Consider the following 19,744-nt stretch of genomic DNA (forward strand, 5'->3'; position numbering starts at 1 on the left):
TTAAACTATGACAAAAATTACACTTTTCCCTTATTTGCTTAAATTACATACATTCCTTGAACAATATTCAAGCTTGATGTTTATTTAAACACCAACAGTTAACAGTCACCATCATCATGCACTTACCCTGAATTTATCCAGCAACAAACTTCATTTTAAAAATGTACATTAAAACCAGACAGAGTTCATAAATACATCACAGTAAATTAAACACAGTGGTCAAACTGGGAAACTGGTCCCAACAAGAAGAGGCAGTTTAAACTTCATTTAAACAGAATCAGAGGCAGTTTTTCAAAGTAAAGACAAACTGTACAGCTGCAACTTTACACTGTTTGGTCAAAACCCTGAAGTTTGATAAGTTTGCACTTTTACTGGAAGAACAGGTGATGTGCTGCGTAGCCCTTGGAATAAAAAGGTTCATGTATTTCACTGCTATCGAGTTTTTCAAAGATGACAAAACTCCAACATAAAAAAGTAATAAGTTACTTCATTCTGCTGCCAATCTTTGGTTCCTCTGAGATCAACAAATGTCTTCAAAATGCAGAATTCACAAGTTATTAAAATATGTAAAAAGATAAGCCAGCTTTACCAGTTTGTGCTCATCCAGACTTCCTCATGTGCTTTCATAGAGACGGAAAAAATCCTCAATGCTACAAAAAAAGCTAATTATTTCCAGGGAAGAAGTGATCAAGCAGAAATTAGTTAAATCCCAAAGTTTGAGGCAGACTTTCTCCGTTTACAACTGTTGAACTTAACACAGTAATTAAAAAGCTTTTCCCTGACTAGCTTTGGTTTAAAACAGGAAGCATGTGTGAGAGTTTAAGGCGAGAAGGTTTGGTGAAAACGCCCATTTGGGTTGATTTTTTAATGTGAGGCAGCGGATAAGTCTCAGTCTTTCTTCAGGTCGGACTGACCATGAGGCGGATCGGTGCCTCTCACGGTCACAGTCGGGTGCTCCAGGTTGACCGGTAGCGTGGTTGGCGCCACGCCGTCGTTGTTGACCAGAGCGCCGTATGAGAAAGAGCCGTTATAGTCCGGCTGAACAGCAAGGCCGTTGTCATGAATGGTCGGCACGCCTGAGCAGAAAGACGTGCAAATAAGAAGATAAAACGTATCCTGACTGTTACACAAATGTAGAGTTTAAAGTTTAGTTTTAATACAAACCGTTAGCCACATCCATGGTGACGTACGGCTCAAACATCTTCGCCTTCTTCCTGGATTTGGTGACGAGAAAGACGCCGAGGAAACAGAGTGCAGACCTGCTCAAAAAATAAAACATAAAAATCTTCTTATTTTTATTCAAATGCTGATGGAGCTTGAACCTGAGCAGCTTCAGGCCTAGTCCATACACAGATGAATATCTGGGAAAATAAATGTATTTTTATGTGCTTTGGCTTTTCATCTGCACAAAAAATCAATAAAGTTTTATAAAGTTTTTATCAATAAAATCTTTATAAAAAAATCCAACCAAAGTGGAGATTTGAAAAAATACTTCATATTTGTGTTTTTGTGTGTGTGCAGTAAAATTTAGGGTCTTGTGCATTAGAGGGTGCAACAAATAATGCAGCAATAAATCTGACATGATTTCCAATCATCGTCTTGTATTCTAATAACTTTATATTCTATTTAAAAGTAGATCAACCTAAATGTCTGTCCACACAAATTAACATCCTGTTAACCTGTTTAACAAGGAAGTCATGGTTGTTTTAATGCAATCTGATTGCGTGACATAAGTTTCAGCTTTGTGCTACACTGCCCCCTATGGATTCGGCATGTTAAAACAACATTCAGCTGCATATTTGTGCATGATGTGTTTAGAAGATTAATTATTTCCTTATCTTTAAATCTGATGCCAAAGTATAACTTTACAAGATTCTCAAAATTCCTTGTTTTAATTTGTTATTTTTCATGTTGGAGTTGTTGTAAAATTGCTACTTTATTCTCCCAATATTATGACAATTTTTGGTAATATTACAACTTTATTTTCGCATTTATTCGACTTTATTGTTGTACGAATTTATTCTTGTACTGCGACTGTTTTATTGTAAAATTGCTACTTTATTCTCAGAATTAAAAAATTGCCAGACCTAGTATTCCATAATAAGGTTGACCTGAATTCAAAGTTCAAATAAATAGAAGCTATAAAATACCTTATTTAACTATGGAAACACTAAAAAATGCGTTGGTGAAATAATAAAAAAAAAAAAATCCAGATTCTTCAAAAACCAAAAACTCGATTAGTTGATGAAACCAATTTAACTCCCTACATTAATCAGTGAAAGACACTGAAGTTTGCAGTTGCCACTGGCAAACGTGAGCGGGTTTAAAGTGTCTGAATACTGAACGCTGCCACTCACCCAAGGAGAAACATGCAGATGTGAAGAACATCTTCCTTCTGAAACTCCAAGTAGAAAACGGCTCCTACGGATGAAAAGAGAAGTTCTGAGACGTGTTGTGACTAAAAGGAGAGCAGCTGAAGCAGATTGTTGTTAGATTTTATTTCTAGACTCATGTTTACAGGCCCAAAGAAGCTGTGACTCACCAGCTACCACTGCAAAGATGGTGGAGAAGATGTAGTTGACACAGGCGGCCAGCGAGGGGTCATGCAGATTACAAGCCTGGGAAAGAAACCTGGGAAGAGAGCAGCAGGCCCAACAGCTTTCAAGCCAACCACATAACCCTGGAGCAATATGCAATACATTAATAAATCAATTAATTGCAGCATGAATCAAAACAAGCTCGATAATTTACATTTTTCTGATTGTTTTTCTCATATCTCTCTATCAAAGAATAATTCAGTCTGGTGCGTCGATCTCAACTAGCCTCGTTTTTTTTAAGGGAAATTTTATTTACAGAGACTTCAGGATGTATTCACTGCAAAAAAACAAACTCCTGCCAAGTACTTTTGGCCTAAGTTTCTAGTGCAGACATCTTAGTATGCTGAACTGAGACAAAACTAACTAACAAGTAACTTTTCAGCACAATATAGGAGCTTTTTTTAAGTCTTAACATAAGCATTAGTGTTGATTAAAAAAGTTCTAGTTTCATTAAAAACATGGAAAAAATGTTTTGCTGTAAGAAAAAGAAATCTGCTGATGGAACTAGTACCTTTTAGCTTTTATATCTTGTTGAAAAGTTACTTATAAGTTAGTTTGATTTTATTCCAAGTGTAATAAGATTTTTAGAAAAGTAGACACAAACACTTAGTAAACTTTATTTTGTCTTTCGGTTGTTTTGTTTATTTTGGATATCTAAAATGTCTCCCAGTTGGTTATAAATTAAAGTTTGTTGATTTGCGATTATATTACTAGAAAATGGTCTCAAAATGAGAATATTATTATTTATCACAATAACTTTTGGGACAGTTTATTGTCTAGTAAACTTATTGTGACAGATCTACACCCACAAACACAAATTATATCAAAGATAAATGGATATTGATTATTTTTGACGTCTCTGCCTCTCACCTGGCCTGGAAGATGACAGACGCCACCATGCACACAAACATGACGCTGAAGATGGGGTAGTCGAGCTGCATGGCGCCCTCCAGAGTCAGGAGCAGCATGCCAGAAACCGCCTTTACTGTGATGACTGTGACCGAGCCTGTTCCAGAAGATTAAAAAAATAAAAAAAATAAAAAAATCAACATCTGCAGTGGCAAGATTTTAAAGACAGGAGGAAACTCACCCAGTAGAGCCACCAGCAGCAGGATAACAACAAGGTAGTTAGCATTGCGCTGTTTGTAGAAGTACAACAACAAACAGAATGCGATAATCTCCAGAAGCTGTCAGGATGATAATAACATTAAATTAATACAGAAATACACCAAAAATCAACGGTGCCAGACTGAAAGAACCCAAGATAAAAACTGCATCTGTTTGCAGAATATTAGCTAATTATTTACAGGAAATATCTCACCATATACAGAAGAACAGGCCACCCAACAAGGTGCTTCACAATGTTCTCTGCTTGGAGTTTCTCATGAGAGTTTGGACCAAATGACACAAACAGATACGTTCCTCCTATAATGAAGATGTAGCCCAGGAAGGCCAGCCCATGGCTCTCTGAAAACGCAAAAAACCAGAAAAGATTTGAAACAATCTGTCAAGTCAGACTGGAGAGGAATTAAAGGTTTAAACTGCTGCAGTATTTGCACTTAGGGGTGCAAACACTTATAGGTTATTACTTATTGTGAAAGGTTTCTTAGTATAAGACCTGTGAGTTATCATTAATATGATAAATTTCAGTTATTGGTTGTAAATAATAAAAATTTCAGTATGATCAGAAACATTTTTGCTATTTTTGCCAATGTTAATTCCACGGGAGCATCAATAAATATCAGTAAATTTGAAAACAGTGCTGTTAGTTTTTAAGGTTTAGTGATATAAATCACACTTTTAAAGTATGTGTCATCCTGAAAAAGCCTATTTCAGAAAATAATGATTTTCATGGATAATATTTGCATATGTGGTGGTATGAATGCAGGCACAGCCATAGAGTTACCTAAAAAAGAAATAGTTTTTTTAAACGCAAAAAATAAACAACAAATAGGTTTTTTTCTTTATTATTATCACAATGGTACCACAGAATATCAGAATAAAATTCTAAGTCCTTATCGCCCACCCCTATTTGTACTCCTACCAATTTCTGGTTTTGCTTTTTGATGCATTTATTAGTTTTATTAGTAAAAAAATAAAAAAACTATATCAGCAAATATAACACGAGAAAATACAAAAAACAGATTTTTTAAAATTAATTTCCTTATTAAGGGAATAAAAGCTCTGCAAAACAACCTGAGCCCATCTGAAAAAGTAAGACTTCCTTCTTGCTGGTCTTTGGTCGCACAATCAGTGAAAAACAACAACTGAGTCTAACATATTTATCTGCATTTTAAAGTTGACACATTGAACACAAATCAAAATTCGACTTATGATGGATAACTGGAGAGTTTTTTTCTGAATTTCAAAATTGTAAAAATATGAGCACCAATATAGTAATCCAACAAATATTGGACTTTAGGATTGTCTAAAAGGTCAGTTGAGGTTGTTTCCAAAGTAATTTAATAAACTGTTAAGTGTGTGTGAAAGGTCAGATTTGAGTTGTTCACATTCACTGAAACTCCACTAATAAAATTTGCACATAACAAAAAAATACCTTGGCAAAAGTGTAGAAGAGAGGGCAATTAGATTTGCATGAAAAAGCAGCAGATCTGAAATATTTGCATGAGTTATTTGTGCAGCTGTATAACCTTTGTTCCACCACTTACTTGCAAAGTCCTTTGCTTTAGATTTTTCACGCAGGAATAAAAAACCCAAAATTGAGCTTGCTGCAAAACATTAACAAAAAAAAACAAAACGTTTTTGGTACAATTTAAGGTATAAATCTGGATGTTTTTACAATTTATCGAAGGTTTAGAGAGTGATACTAACTCAGGACAGACACAGCGTTCAGGGGCGCGACAACAGCAATTGGGGCAAAGGCGTAGGACACAAAGTTGGCCCCCTCCCCGATGCAGATGAACACGAAACCACACCACCAGGTCTTGGTGTTGTAGAAGGTGCGTTGCTCCTTTGTTTCTGCTAGTTTCACGTGGCTGTACTTCTGCAAGGAAATGCAAAACAGGGAATGAATTTAAAGCAACACAAACACCTGCCAGGAAACTCGCAGAAAGAGCTTAAAGCAGATTGTGAAACAGTTTCACCAAAGAAAAGAAATGCAGATGGGATGGTCAGCAACACAATGAGAGTGACGCATGACGATCACGTGACTGTCTGTCGGATAAATATTCAGCAAACACAGCCTTTCCCTGAGGGTTACGCAGTCAAACATGCACCAGAAACAGAAGAGGGCATGGCACGGTGGAAATTAAAAGCTTCTGTCTGGATTATAATTATGAAACAGCTGGTTTATAACGCTTTTAGTGGCGAAGTTTAAGCAGAAACTACCTGAATACTGAGAGAGATGCTGACAATCACACTTCCAAAGATGGCTAATAATGTCCCGATGAGATTATCCTGAAAAACAAAGTGATCAGTTCAGTTAGGAGACAGAAATGTCCACAAAATAACAACAAAACAACAGAAAGTCGCTTCTGAAATTCTGTTTATTGTTTCCATCGTTTTATCTTGAGTAACCAGGTCGTAACATTGTAGCAGTTAGCAAAACCGAGTTTCTTTTTAGCACCACTAATAGATAACAAAGCAACTCTTTAGTAACAAATGATGGTTACAATGGAAGCTGTCTCACCGTGTAGGAGTCTCCTTGTTCTGTTTGAACGTCCATATCTTTAACTTTCAGAGGCGTTTTTTCATAACACGTACAATAAACATTCAGTCAGTTAAATATTCCCGCTGTTTCCTGTTTGATATAAATATATATTGCTCATTTTTGGATTTTCTGTTTTGATAATAAAGGAGACACCATCTTCGGGGCGAGAAGCATCTCACTTCCGGGGACTAAATTCACCTGCTTAGGGCGACGAACTGAAGCACGCAGAGGATTCGCACCATTCACCAGCCAGAGAGGCAGCCGGCGCACCGGGCGGCGAGGTCAGCGTACCCTGAGCTACAACTTTTATTATTATTATTATTATTATTATTATTATTACTATTATTATTATTATTATTATTATACATCGTAATTAAATTTTGAGGTTTGCAGTATTTTAAATAAAATTTACTTTAGGTATATTTTAAACACAATGTGTTTTCTGTGTTTCATTAATAGTCTTTCTTCCTTACGGTAGATATCATTAAATTCAGGTCCTAAATTAAAATATTACACATTTAGTATTATTGACTTCTAAAAATAAATTTGAAAATTTGTTCTAGCTCATAAAACTCGGTTTCCAAGTGTGAATCTATGTCTTTCAATCCTTTAATTGTACCCAAGAGCAGCAGACACACTTTCACAATGGGACTTAAATTAAACAAAGCCCTTTTTTTGGACTCAGACTTATTTTGGAAAAAAGTTGTTGCTCTTTATTATCTATTTACCTACTATAAAACTTTGACTTAAAATAAACCACGCTGCTACTGATGTGATGAACTCAGATAAATCTGGGTCCTGTGAAAACCCCGCCCACAGCTTCTCGTCATCACTTCTGTGCGAGTGATCCACCGGCGTACTGTAAGGAATTGCGCATAGTTACGCCACAAAACACGTCACCATTCACGCTCAGTAATATATTTTTTCTTAATTAAAACAACAACAACAACAACAGCAATAAATAAGTTGTACCATACTGTTATTTTACCTGTTGGGTAAATTATTATTCATAATCATTACTTTTACGATAGGATCTTTCTTTGTCGTTAGTGCCACAAACAGCCACTAGGTTGTACTATTAAGCTAAAATTAGCCAAAATGTTTTGTTCCTGATTTTGAATGCTTTAACTATTAGCAGCATGGCAGCAGATCTTTGGATAAGTGCAGATTTTAGGGTAGTTCCTGCTTTTCTTCCGGTACCTGAAGGGGAAGGTCAAACCCTCCTGTGACCTTGAAATGGAAAAGGGCATTTATTGACGGCAGTAGTTAGGACATAATTAGGGTCACCAGGTGTGTGTTTCTCTGTTTGCCCTCTTTTACTTTTTTATGTCTTCCAACAAATTGAGAATATTTTCCTCATGTTTGAGGAAGAGATATTTGTTTTCATGGACTGAGGAAGTTAGAAGATTTCCATAAAATTTAGTTTTTGTCAGACAGGGCCTTGCGTTTACTGGTAGTGCTGGAAGCAAATCAGCTTGAATGATTAGTTGCAAACATTTCTGTGGAAACAAAGATAACTTACAACTTACTGTCCAGGCTATAGATAAAAAACAAAACAAAACAAAACAAAAAAACCCCACAGAGAAGACGAAAAATACAAATATGATAATTTACACAATGGGAACTAGACTGATTAAATACCTAGCACCTAACCTAAGAAGTGATATGTTTTTTTTTTCCAGATTAATAGCTGCTACTTTTCGGACTAAAAGCCGCTACTTTTTTCCTACAATTTGAACCATGTATGGATTATAGCCCGGTGCGGCTTTTCTGTGGATTTTTCTTCAACCACCAGGGGGCTCTTTAGCAGGAAGTGAATCATTGGAAGTCAAAATTGGAAATCAAAGAAGAAAGCACACATTAGGTGGCGGTAATGCACACCTTTAAATTGCTTGCCAACCGCCATTAAACTAGAAGAAGAAGAAGAAGCAAATTTTTATTTAGAACAAGTACATGCTACCAGCAGGTACGATGGAGAAATTTCTTCAAACTCATACCCCCTCATCATGGAAACCACACGAAGAAGTTCATATGATGCAGCTTTGAGGGCTACCGATCTGGCAGGAGGGAAATGGAGCCGCTGTAGTAAACAATCCATGGTTCGGCGACGCAGGGCTGCGTCACAAAGACGCTGCTGCGTCCTTGTGAAAAACCGAGAGCAGATATCAGCGGCTTATATATGTACGTTTTCAGTTTTTTTTTTTAACTTTGTAGATGCGGCTTATAGTGAGGTGGGACAATACGGTAATATAAAATGAATTTGAGCATACTCAGACTAGTTTGTAAGACTGCACTGGATAACTGTTCATTTAGCTCAGTGAATCAAAATGTCAATTTTCTCAGTAATTTGAAGACTAAAACTCAGAGTGTGCTCAGAGGGATATATTTGAAATGTTTCTGATTATATTAATGATTCTGACTTGCAGTTAATGAATACCACAAATTCTGTATCTCAGGAAACTGGAATATTACATAAGACACAAAAATGATAATAATAGAGAAATGAGATCTTATGTTCTTGCCTGCAAAGTTCAGGGGAAAACTCCTGACTTAACTATTGTTGACATTCTAATTGCTACAGAAGCTGAGTGCTGAATCTAAACATGTTAGTGGAAAGTTGAGTGGAAGGAAAATAACTGCAGCAACATTATTAGAGTTCCTTCAGGCTCTAATATAAACCTTCCATGGATTTCAGGATCCATGCTTTCTGCTCTGAACATTTCAGAGCATTTCCTGCTAATTTTACTGTGTGACTTTTGAACATACCCTCATTTCTGTTTTCCGAAGTCTTTTTCTTTTTGTAATTATTTGAGAAACTGAATCCTGGGTGCCATCTTTAAGTGATCAAACTCACGCTCACCTCTGTCACGCATCACTTGCACAAATGTCTTATTTTTTCAAACTTAATGACTCAGTAATCCTGACTAATTCAGATGGCATGTGTTCTCTGTGTGTTTGAGTGAAGGAAGGACAGCACGCTACGTCAGCAGCCATGATTCTAGAACAGAAGCCTTGGAAATAAACAAAGGTAGGTCAACAGAGGGCGTAGCTACTGTTCTAACACGGATGACTTTTATCTTTTTTCTTTGTATCACAAAAGCAGATGCATATGTGATGAATCAATGAGTCACTGTTTCCATTAATGACAGAAATTATGATCAATACATGAAAAAAAGATGGTTGAATCTTATCTGGAACATTATGTGTAATTAAAACTGTATAAATTATTATGCGTTATTAAAACCCATTGAAACTGTTTTAATGGGTTGAAAGGTCTCTTTCCATCACCCTAATCTTTAGCTCCTTTTGCAGCTTCTCTGTGTGAGTGAATTCAGCACTCGGAAAGTCAGAAAAGTTCAATTTTAACCTTTTAAACTTAAATCTGCTGGTGTTATGAAGTTTTTGGGTTTGCACATTTTTGACTATCGATGTTACCAATTTTCAGCTTCACCCAACAAGAAGAAAATCAATTTGTATATCAGACTGGTAAAGAATGAGACTTGTTAATGAAAACCAGGATTTTAGGGAGTAGAAAACTGAAAATTTGTAGCTAATAATGGAATTTATGAAAACAAATATAGTTGACTCTGTGTCTGGAATGTTATTTATTATTAATTTTCCAAACAAAAACTGTTTGACCGTTTTTCCACTCATGTAGGAAATTTGTAAACTTGATCTTAACATTTTAACTCTGTGGGAATGTGTCATTATTGGATGATTAAAACTTTAGTAACTTATTAAAATCTGATCAGAAATGATCAAAGTTTGGTTTTAAATCTAACCCCCAGCTGCCAGTGGGGGGAGTGAAGAGCTGCTGTTGGGCAGCACACTAACCTTGACATGAAGATGAATAATCCACGCTTATCAAGGTGACTTTCCATCACAGTTTGATGGTTGACTGACACGTCAGCTCAAATGTTTGAGCATGACTCTCGCATCGTAAATGCTTTTTATCACTGAAGCAATACGAGACACTGAGTAAACATTCTTCTTCTGTTCTGTTGTTGTTTGTGACAGTAAAGGTGCAAGAACTTGCTGCACACTGATCAGCTCCACTGCTAGAGTGTTTTTCATTGCATGAAAAGGTGCATTTAATTGGTTGCTGCTTCCTGTTTGCGAAACCTTATAAAATCATCATGACTTGCTGACAGCATTTATCTTTCATCTTTGTTGTGGATTGTTTTTACGTCTCGCTTGAGCTCTGAAAAGATTTTTTTTTTTTGAATAACACTTCACTAAGTTTAGCAATATAACATCTTGTTTTCCCGAAACTGCAAAGTCTTTCCTTCTCTCCAGACTCGTCACACTTTAACGCTCCTGAATTAGCTGCAGGAATGAGATGTGGCTTTACAGGCTGGGTGTGTTAAACACACACACACACACACACACACACTGATTAGAGCTTGGAGACTGAAACAGGTGAAAAGCACAGGTGTTTCTTCCTCTAGGTGGGAACAGGTACACACACCTGCAGGTGGGACAAATTCTTCCACTGTCCTGCTTTTTGGGATGCACAAATCAACTTAAGGCTATTGATTTATTAACACATATGGAGGAAAACTGCAGCATTAACATGTAAAACTCATCAATGATAACAGAAATATTTAACACTCTTATTCTGTTGTCGGCACTTTTATTACAAGTTTTCAAGAAGGTTCCTGCTGTAAAAAGTCCCACAATTATGATCTTTGTGATCCCAACACTTAAGATATAAATTACTGTGTTTGGTTTAAAAAAAAAACGTATATAAAGCTGTGTGAGATGAAAACCCTGTGGGTTAGAATTCCTTTCCCGTAAACGTTTGTGCCTTTGTTAGGAGAAAAGGCATTCAGCTCAGCGGAATGACCAGTTTACTGCCACAGGCCTGAATGACTGACTGGCTTTCTTCTGCAGACATCTGTGTGCTTTTGTCTTTCAAGCTTATTCCATGAGGCGTTTTTTTAAAGGTACATTAGATCGTCAATGTTGTTTTAACAGTAAAAACAGTCATTTAGACTTATTCTTCTTGTCGTTTTCAAATCTTTTCAATTCCTGTTGGCAGTTTGTTGAAAAACAAAGAAAACTGAGTGAGCTACTGAACGGATAAATGTTATGAAATTTAGAAAGCATGCGCATTTTGTGGCCCATTAAAATGTTTGTATCTAAAATAGAGCAAGCTCTGTCTGCTTTGCATTTGTTTGTGCAATAACTTGCATCTAAAATGCATTTATTAATACACATGCAGTATATTTTTTGTCATTCCCTCATAAATAATACTTTGTTTTCCACAAGATGAGGATATTTCTACATGGGCTGTAAAAACATTTTGGTATAAGAATAAAAGTTTTGTTTCATTCTGAAAATAAATTAATTTCAAATAGAGAATGAGATGGATAGCTCTTAAATGTTGCATCTGTTTTTGAAAAGGAAAAAAAGTTTTTCTCCAGTTTTCTTTTTTTAAATTTCATGTCCAGTTATTTCTGAAGCTTTTTTATTTTGGAAGGCCTCCTTGCCATCATCCTAATCATTAGCTCCTTTTTTAGATTATCTGTCAGAATGAAGTTGGGACTCAGGAAGTTGGGAAAAGTAAGATGGAAGAAGAGACTCAAAAACTAAAACTGAGATTTTAGGGGGCTGAAAACAGAGTTTGAAGCTAAGTGTGTTTTTCTTTTTTCCTGCTAGCTTCTCTTGTTCTGCTGCAAGAGAATGCAAAACAGAAAATGAAACAATTTGAAAAACAATGTTAACATATAATGTTTCTTGTATTTAAGCCGTGGTAACATTAAAAGTTTTTATTTACAAAGACTTTAACTTATGTCGTATAACATTTAAAGAAAACAAACAAAAAAAAACACTGAAATGGTGGGGATTGAAGCTTATGCTGACATTGGAAAAAAAACGTAAAACATTTATTGTTTTATGATAATTGTATGCAAATCTTTAATGCAGTTTTTTGTTTTTGGTCTTTAAGATTCTCCAGCCTGCATTTCTATACGCATAAGATGAATTAAACTTTTTGCATTGTTCTTGTTCCAGGTTTTTTTTTTCCAAAAGAAAATCTTTTCACTAAAATTTAAGTTTGAAGATCTGATTTGCATTTTTGTGTCTAAGAAACAAAGGTTGACAGAAGACATGTATTTTTTGTTGTACCTAAAATCTAAAACATGTAAAGTCTTAATTTTAAGATGTTTTATTAATTTATTATTTTTTTTTGCATTAACTTCTTTTGCTTTGTGTCGGCACACAGTTAGTTTCTCTTTCTGCCTTTCCTTTGCGGTTTGAGGGCGACGTCCTCTGTCCTTCTGTAAGGAATGTAAAAACGTTGCATGTATTAACTGCCAGGCCTGTTTTAAAAACCAAACAGAACAGCATTCACTTGTAATGAGTAAAGAATGTGAGTACGTTAGCTAGGAAGAGGGAATGAAGGGGACACTTCATTTCAACACCGCAAACTGCAACAGGAAGTTGCTTCTCTTGAGCGATACTCCAGATTGGGAACTTTGCACGTTATGAAAATGTGCTGGTGGCAGAGCAGGATTTTCCTAAATCCTGTGCAGGTTCAGACTTGTTCGCGAACACTTGTCATTTGCAGTGACAATGACAACCCTGTAAGGAATGCTAGTTTTAATAACTGAGCTTAATTATGCACAGGTTAGTGACTGTGGGCGTAAAGCTCTTTGACATGTTCTGACCCTAAAAACTGACACTAAACTGATAGTATAATATACTATCATTTTAACATGGACACCTCCTGAGATTGTGAAGAAAAGAAAATCATTCACTGAGCTGTTGCAGGAATTTAAACGTTTCTTCTTTTGAATAGCTGGAGATGTTGCTGTTTTGACCTCTATTAAGCAAACTGATTGATTTTTAAAGACCTGCAGAGTTTTATTTTTTTATTTAATAGCTGAGATCACTGTAGAATATGATTTCTTGGATGATTATTACACCAGAGAGACTTCTGGGTTTATAAGGCTGGAGCCAGAGTTCAATTTAATAGGTTTTAATCTCGTCTGCCTGTAATTTGAGATGGATCCTTTTAACGGGGTTATCATTGCCTTAAGCCAGCTTGATGGTCTTTTAAACTGTGAAATGACATTTTGGAAGATAAATGAAGCAATAACCAAAGCAACCAGGCTGCAGTCGTCCTTATTCTGGTGTCGCTGTGCAGGCCGTGCTCATCGGACGCCATAAGGGATGATTTTATTTTCTTCTTTTGGCAAAAACACAGTTATAAAGGTTTAAAACTCAATAAACTGACAATCAACCTGTCAGGAAATGTTGGAAAATCACATTTCAAAGTTATCAATTTATAAATGATTGTTTGTAATCATAAGACATTGTCACTGTCCCCTCAAATTTCATTCATCCTGATCTGTGTCAGGGAGATGCTGCAAAACCCAGGACAGGTTTCCAGTTAATCATGGGACAAACACACACACACCTAGAGAGACCAATTAACAATTAACTTGGGGAGAAAATAAATGCCAACTCCATGCAGAAAGACCCAAAGTTGGTATTCAAACCCAGGATTTTTTTGCTAAAATGCTGTGCAGCATCACGTTTATTTAGTGGGATTCCTGCAACCTGTGGCAAAAATCCTGAAAATAATAAAACCCGTTGTTGCTTGATTAGATAATCGTTCTTGATCCCAAATTCTTCAGCTAACACAACACTGCTGGGAGGATTAAGTTCTACAGAATGTCTAAAACCACAAACATATTTGAGCCATCAAACAGTCATTCTGACTCAGGCTGGGGATTATTGCTGGATCACTATGCTGTCATGGAAACCTCATCCTGCTAAATGGCTCATGATGCAATTAGGTTTTCATTAGAACTAAAGGAGGCCATAAAATGTTTTACATCACTTTGCTAATTTGAGTTTGTGGTGTTCAGTTGGGCTAAAAATTAGCATTTGTTAGTTCGCAAAAACTGGCAACTGACTGAAATGAGTATGACCCAAACGAAAACAAGATAAGAAGTGTTGTGAAAACCCACACTGTGCATAACTCATGCGTTGCAGTGTTTTCTTTCTTCTACCTGTAGTTATGAGGTTTTGACAAGATTGCATCATCTCAACTGTTGACCTCAACAACTTGTATGCAGGTGCATCTCAATAAACAAGATCGCCAAAATAATTTAATTATTTTAACTTAAAAGTGAAACTCAATATGTAAAGTCATATGAAGATGCTTTAATCCACGCTTATCATGCAAAGTCACCTTAAGCATCAAAAATTCTGAAAATGTGATTTTCTAGATATGTTTTCTTTTTTTGTCTCATATTTGAGGTCTACCTATGATGTCCGTTTCAGACCTCCCTCATCTTTTTAAGTGGGAGAATTTGCACAATTGGTGGCTGACTAAATACTTTTTTTTAACTTTAGATCAACTTTTAGCTTTTAATATTGGAGCAAGATCAGAGAAACAACTGTCAATTTTTAAGTTGTGGATTACGAAGAACAAGAATCAAAGATGTAGAGCCAACATTTAGCTTTATTCTTTACAAATCTAGAGTAAACTTAGAAAATACCATCTGCTTAGCAACCCAGAACATTTACTTTTATACTTACTAATATTCAGCCCTGAACAAGAACCAAACATGGAGAGCCAACATTTAGTTTCATGCCTCTCTAATCTTCTTTTTTGTTACCTTTCTTTTGGTTTTGTTGTTTTGTTTGTATTTTTTTCTAATTCATGTCAAGCACTTTGAACTGCCTTGTTGCTGAAAATTTGCTACATAAATAAATTACCTAACCTTACCTACCTTATGTACCTACGTGCTCAGTGTAAACTACTGATCAGGTAGGTAGGGTTAGATTTTAAAGATTAAGGAAAGCTAAAACCTAGCAGCATATATGTTTAACCATATATGTATGTAAGCATATAAATGGAAAGTTAAGTGGAAGAAAGAAACCTTGTGTCCAAGCGGTGGGTTAATACTGTAAAGTCTTCTTGTAGGAGGTTGTATTGATTTTGAACTTGATGAAACACGATGCATTGACACATATTTTTGTATCAAACATTGTTTTTCCTTTTCCATTTGTCTATTGTTGTTTTAGGTCACGATCATCAAAATGAACAGAATCACCCTGAAGGTCATAAATCTTTTTGATTATATTCTGATCTGAGATGCACCTGTACATATGATGACGTTATGCATTCAAATGTTTTCATACATTTCTGATCTCCAAGTGGCCATATCCGTCATAAATGAGATTTTATTTGCTTTAATTTACCAAATGATTCTATTTGTAAATTTCACCTACTTTAATTTTTAGAATGTTTTTATTCTAAATGCTCCTCTGTATAAATGTCTCCTCCATTGTTCACTGTGCGTGTTTCTTTTTCATGCTTGTGCAGGGAAATCTTTTCACCAGGCAGGTTCTCGTCTAAGAAATGCTCAGACTTGGATTATTTTTTATTTCTATTTTTTCAATTTAATCCGTCTGGCAACTTGACCTTGCATGTGAGGTTGTTCCTTGTATTTTGTGTTGCATGGTTGGATACACTGCACACTGCTTTATCCGTTTTGAGATGGTGTGTTGAAAAGGAAGACAGCCAGGAGGGAGAGAGAAATCATGTCTGAAACCTGAACGGAGACTGAACAAAAGCTAGTGTTTAATTCTCTCCTCTTTTTTTTTTTTTCTTGGTGGTTACTTCATATTTTCAGCACCCTGCAATCACAGCATCTTGTTAGCTTTGGTTCAGGTTAGACTTGTTGCAGCAGACAACACCCCCACAGCACACACACACGCACACACACGCCATCCTCTTTCCCTTCCTCCTCTCCTCCCTGCGTCTCTCCGGTCGTCCATTCACACCTCAGATTTAAATTGCGTTTCTTTTAAAACCGCAGATGAGCCGCATTTGTCTTGAAGGCAGAAGTGTCCCTCTCTGTCTTTTGTTTTCTCCTCTTCCTCCCGTGCTTCACCGCCTTCCCACCCGTCTTTGCACTGGCAAGTGACTTGCTGTCCCAAAGACTCCTAAGCCTCACACGAGCAGGTGCATGTCTGCTGGATACACATTTAATTTTATTTTTTTTGTTTTACAAAGAATCGGAATTACTTGGATCCTTTTTATTTGAAAATATGCAGGTTGTCTAAACAATCTCGTAATTTACCGTTAACCTATTTGTTACAAAAACTTCAGCTGCAACGTCACAGATAAATGCTAAAATAAATTTGATAAAAAGAAGACAAAGGTAATAATATAATGACTAAAAACAAAGACGTGCTTCATTTCAGTTGCAGAAATTTCCTCATGGTTTCTGCCTGGTTGCAGTATCTTCTTACAGTAGCACCAATCTATTTAACTACTTTCTATATTATTTTGGACTTTATGTCCATCAACCTTAGCTTTGGCTTGTGTTTGTGTGAACTAAAATGTTTTGATTTGATGACTCGTCCAGAATCTTGTTTAGGTGTTTCAGTGAAATCAATGCGCGATGCAACAGAGATGGTTAATTTAAAATGAAGATTTATGTAGTTTGTGCTCATGGTTTATTCAGTGAGATGGTGGAAGTCATGAGGAATGTGCAGCTAAAAACCACCACAACTTTGGTCCAGTGGATGTTTAAAATGCTCTGTAGATAAAGCTGGTCTGTTATGAAATCATACCTGAACTTTGAATCATAAATTGATCACAGTATTTGACTCAACATTGTAATTACTTATCTAGTTCCGCCCACATAGCTGTAACTAGAGTAATCTTAAAGCCTGTATCTTAGTGATGTTAATGGGAGAACACCGTCATGCAACTCAAACTCAGCAGATTGTATTTCCAGTCCAACACCATCGCCTTCATTTTGCTCAGGCACACAGAAAAAATGTGCTGCAGCTCAACCTGATTTTTGTTGCTAAACATGCAGGCGGATTGTGATCCGTTCGCTCGATGGTCTGGCTGTTGACTCCCCACTCAGGCTAGCTGGGTTAGCCGAGGCATGAATGAGTTGCATCAGCTTCGCTCAGGTTTGGACTGTTCTTCCCGTCACATCTGAGATTTCCAGTTGTTTAGGAGATGACTTCCTTGATGGTCGAGCTCTGTTACCCTTGATAATAATTTTCTTAACAGGAAGTTCTCACAACATCCAGTCATGCTTATCTGAGCTTTTCGAACATCCATATATGGTTCTCAGTTCTTGTTTTGCTTTTATCATTCACTTTTGATGTGCTCTTTAAAGACTTATAGGTTAGCTTTAAAATATGTTCATTCTTGAATATTTTAAAATTCTTGCTAATTCTTTAAGTCTGTTTGCTGCAGGTTAGCATTCAGATACCAAACTGTGACAGACACTCCTAAGAAAGTAATTTATTTAATTCTCTGCACACCCACTTTAATTAAAACGGTCACCCTCGATCTGCTCTGTGCTCCGAGTTTGAGCCACAGTGTGTTCCTTGTAAAATTCTCATCCACTTATTTTAGTAGATAATGGTCACCATTAACAGCTGCAACATAAAGTCGTCATATCCCCAACTTAATCTAGCATAGTAATAAACATAATGATATAAAATGCAACATGGTGAGGTATTTTCTTGGCACGGTCTAGGAAGCAATACCTTAGCTGACTTTTAACTGCTGGAGATGTTTTGTTTTTATTTCTGCAAACATTTGGAACTGCCATGAAGAGGTTAGCATTTTAACTTTTACTATTTAAGAGGGAGACTGAATGAATCAACATGCTAAAAGCAGCACATTAGCAAATGAAAAAGTTACAGTGAAAGAGAAATGCAAATGTAGATGTCCAACATAAATGTTTCACAAAAACATCTGAGAATAGACAAATTTTCCACAAATATTCACAGAAAAAAGAACATGAAATACTGAGCTGCGTTGTATTTTATCGAGATATTTGTATAATGATCAATCACAAGATCACATAATTTTTATGAAAGTTAAGTTTTGACCTAAAAGCTCTTATATCTTGCTGAAAAGTTACTTGCAAGTTAATTTTGACTTATTTCAAGTGTTTTCAGATATTTGAACTAGAAACTAGACAGAAATTCCTGGTAAAATGTTGTGTTTTTGCAGTGTGTAGCTCTGTGTAGCTCCTCCAGTGAACTTTTGATTTTAACAGTCAAACATGGAGAATAAACCATCGTTGGTATTTTTTCCAGCTTGTTTCCCCCCGTGGGCATCTTGGCTGCTTCTCTGATTAATCCTCTCATTGTTATCTCTCCAGATGTCTAGCAGATCTACATAGATCTCTTGTTTCATATTCTACTTGTATGTCAAATCCAAATGTTTTTAGTCTGCAGCCAAACCTCAATAAGGCTTGCTGTTAAATCAGTTTTAACGGTTCTGTGCCTCCAGACGGAGAGGCTTAAATTAAGCAATTAAAAAGAAAAACACCGTTAAATCCTCAGATTTACCTTGTGAACATCTGCAGTTCACCAGGATGTTTTCCGGCCCTCAAATTAATTTTCTGTTTCTTTTTTGTTTGTTTTTTTGTCAGAGAGAGAAACAATCTGGATAAAATCCCTCCCAAACAACGGTTCTCTTTGTTGTAAAACAATAAAAAGATCTCTATGGCAGCAGAATTTTGGCCGTTAATCAAAAGTAGAGGTCACAAAGATTGCACATACGTCAGTGTCTCTTGTTCCCTGTTTGCAACAAGGCGCACCCTGCTGCGGCCCATGAGCAGGGCACTGTGATTGTTTCAGCAGATGAGGAGAAAAGGGAGTGTACTTTTCCTCCAAGTCTTGGAGGAAACGTACAAGCTGAGACATGTAGACTGAAACTGGGTGCGAGACGAAGAAAAGGCCAAAGGAGGTGGGGAGAAAGAGAAACGGATTACAGAAAAGTATCACAGGTGTCTTTTCTTTGCTGAAAGTCACTTTTAATTCTTTAATTGATTCAAAAATGTATATTTTTGTAAGAATGTAAAGATAAACCAATAGAGAAAAGCATAAAATTAATCATATTTGAAGTTTTTACCTTTTTTTTAATTGTATAAATAGGTTGTAAGGTTAGAATTTGCATGAAAAGACAAGTAGGTAAGGTAAGCAAATAGTACGAGAGAACATCAATGTTCACATTGTAAATAGTGCAGAGTGCATGAGAAGGACATGCAAGAAGGGAAAAAAAGAGTTTCTGTCTGTGGGTTTCACCTGTGAACCCGATGTAAGGTGGCCTGAACATGTTCCCTGATTTATTTGGGATGATGAAGCAACAGTGCCTGGAAAACTCTCCTCCTCCACTATCCCACGGGAATATCGGCAGCCATCCATAGAAAAAGAGGGACACAGAGGAATGGGTGGACTGGGAAAAAGGATGAGGAGGAAAAAAAGAGATGAAGGGAGAGAGGTGGAGAGATGTTTATCTTCAGGGAAAGAAAAGCAGGTGTAGACACGTGCTTCCTAATAACTGGTATATTTACAGTGATGGCTGGCGGAAAATAAGCTGCCCGGAGAAACATATTAAACATTAGGTTAATTTACCTAACAGCTGTTCTTTAGAGCCATCATACTGCAGATTAGCATGACTTTGCCTTGCAAA

At 36.4% G+C, this 19,744-nt stretch overlaps 2 protein-coding genes across 2 annotated transcripts in view; one reads left to right on the forward strand and one right to left on the reverse strand.

The window, feature by feature from the left end:
• Nucleotides 1-60: 60 nt before the first annotated feature.
• Nucleotides 61-6,476, reverse strand: nipal3 (NIPA like domain containing 3). The gene is made up of 11 exons (XM_007561090.2): nucleotides 6,247-6,476; nucleotides 5,946-6,014; nucleotides 5,430-5,601; nucleotides 5,267-5,326; nucleotides 3,919-4,064; nucleotides 3,688-3,784; nucleotides 3,468-3,603; nucleotides 2,543-2,631; nucleotides 2,358-2,421; nucleotides 1,165-1,259; nucleotides 61-1,076 (listed from the first exon to the last, which is right to left on the reverse strand). The coding sequence occupies exons 1-11, from the start codon at nucleotides 6,280-6,282 to the stop codon at nucleotides 889-891; spliced, it is 1,152 nt and encodes a 383-aa protein (XP_007561152.1). The 5' UTR covers nucleotides 6,283-6,476; the 3' UTR covers nucleotides 61-888.
• A 1,744-nt stretch (nucleotides 6,477-8,220) lies between these two features.
• The window catches only part of grhl3 (grainyhead-like transcription factor 3), a 33,229-nt gene continuing 21,705 nt past the window's right edge, over nucleotides 8,221-19,744 (forward strand). The window contains exons 1-2 of the mRNA XM_007561092.2: nucleotides 8,221-8,448; nucleotides 9,233-9,295. The gene's annotated coding sequence lies outside the window, so the exon portion shown is untranslated. The remainder of the gene's footprint in view (nucleotides 8,449-9,232; nucleotides 9,296-19,744) is intronic.

This window comes from Poecilia formosa, unplaced genomic scaffold, assembly GCF_000485575.1.
Source record: "Poecilia formosa unplaced genomic scaffold, Poecilia_formosa-5.1.2 Scaffold123, whole genome shotgun sequence".
Taxonomy (NCBI): Eukaryota; Metazoa; Chordata; class Actinopteri; order Cyprinodontiformes; family Poeciliidae; genus Poecilia; species Poecilia formosa.

Excerpts from the sequence above, each read along its gene's own strand:
- nipal3 (XM_007561090.2), bottom strand. The coding sequence starts at position 6,282 with ATGGACGTTCAAACAGAACAAGGAGACTCCTACACG. Across the intron at positions 6,015-6,246 it reads AACAAGGAGACTCCTACACG|GATAATCTCATCGGGACATT; the intron begins GTGAGACAGCTT and ends TTTGTTTTTCAG. Across the intron at positions 3,785-3,918 it reads GGCCTGTTCTTCTGTATATG|CTTCTGGAGATTATCGCATT; the intron begins GTGAGATATTTC and ends TCATCCTGACAG.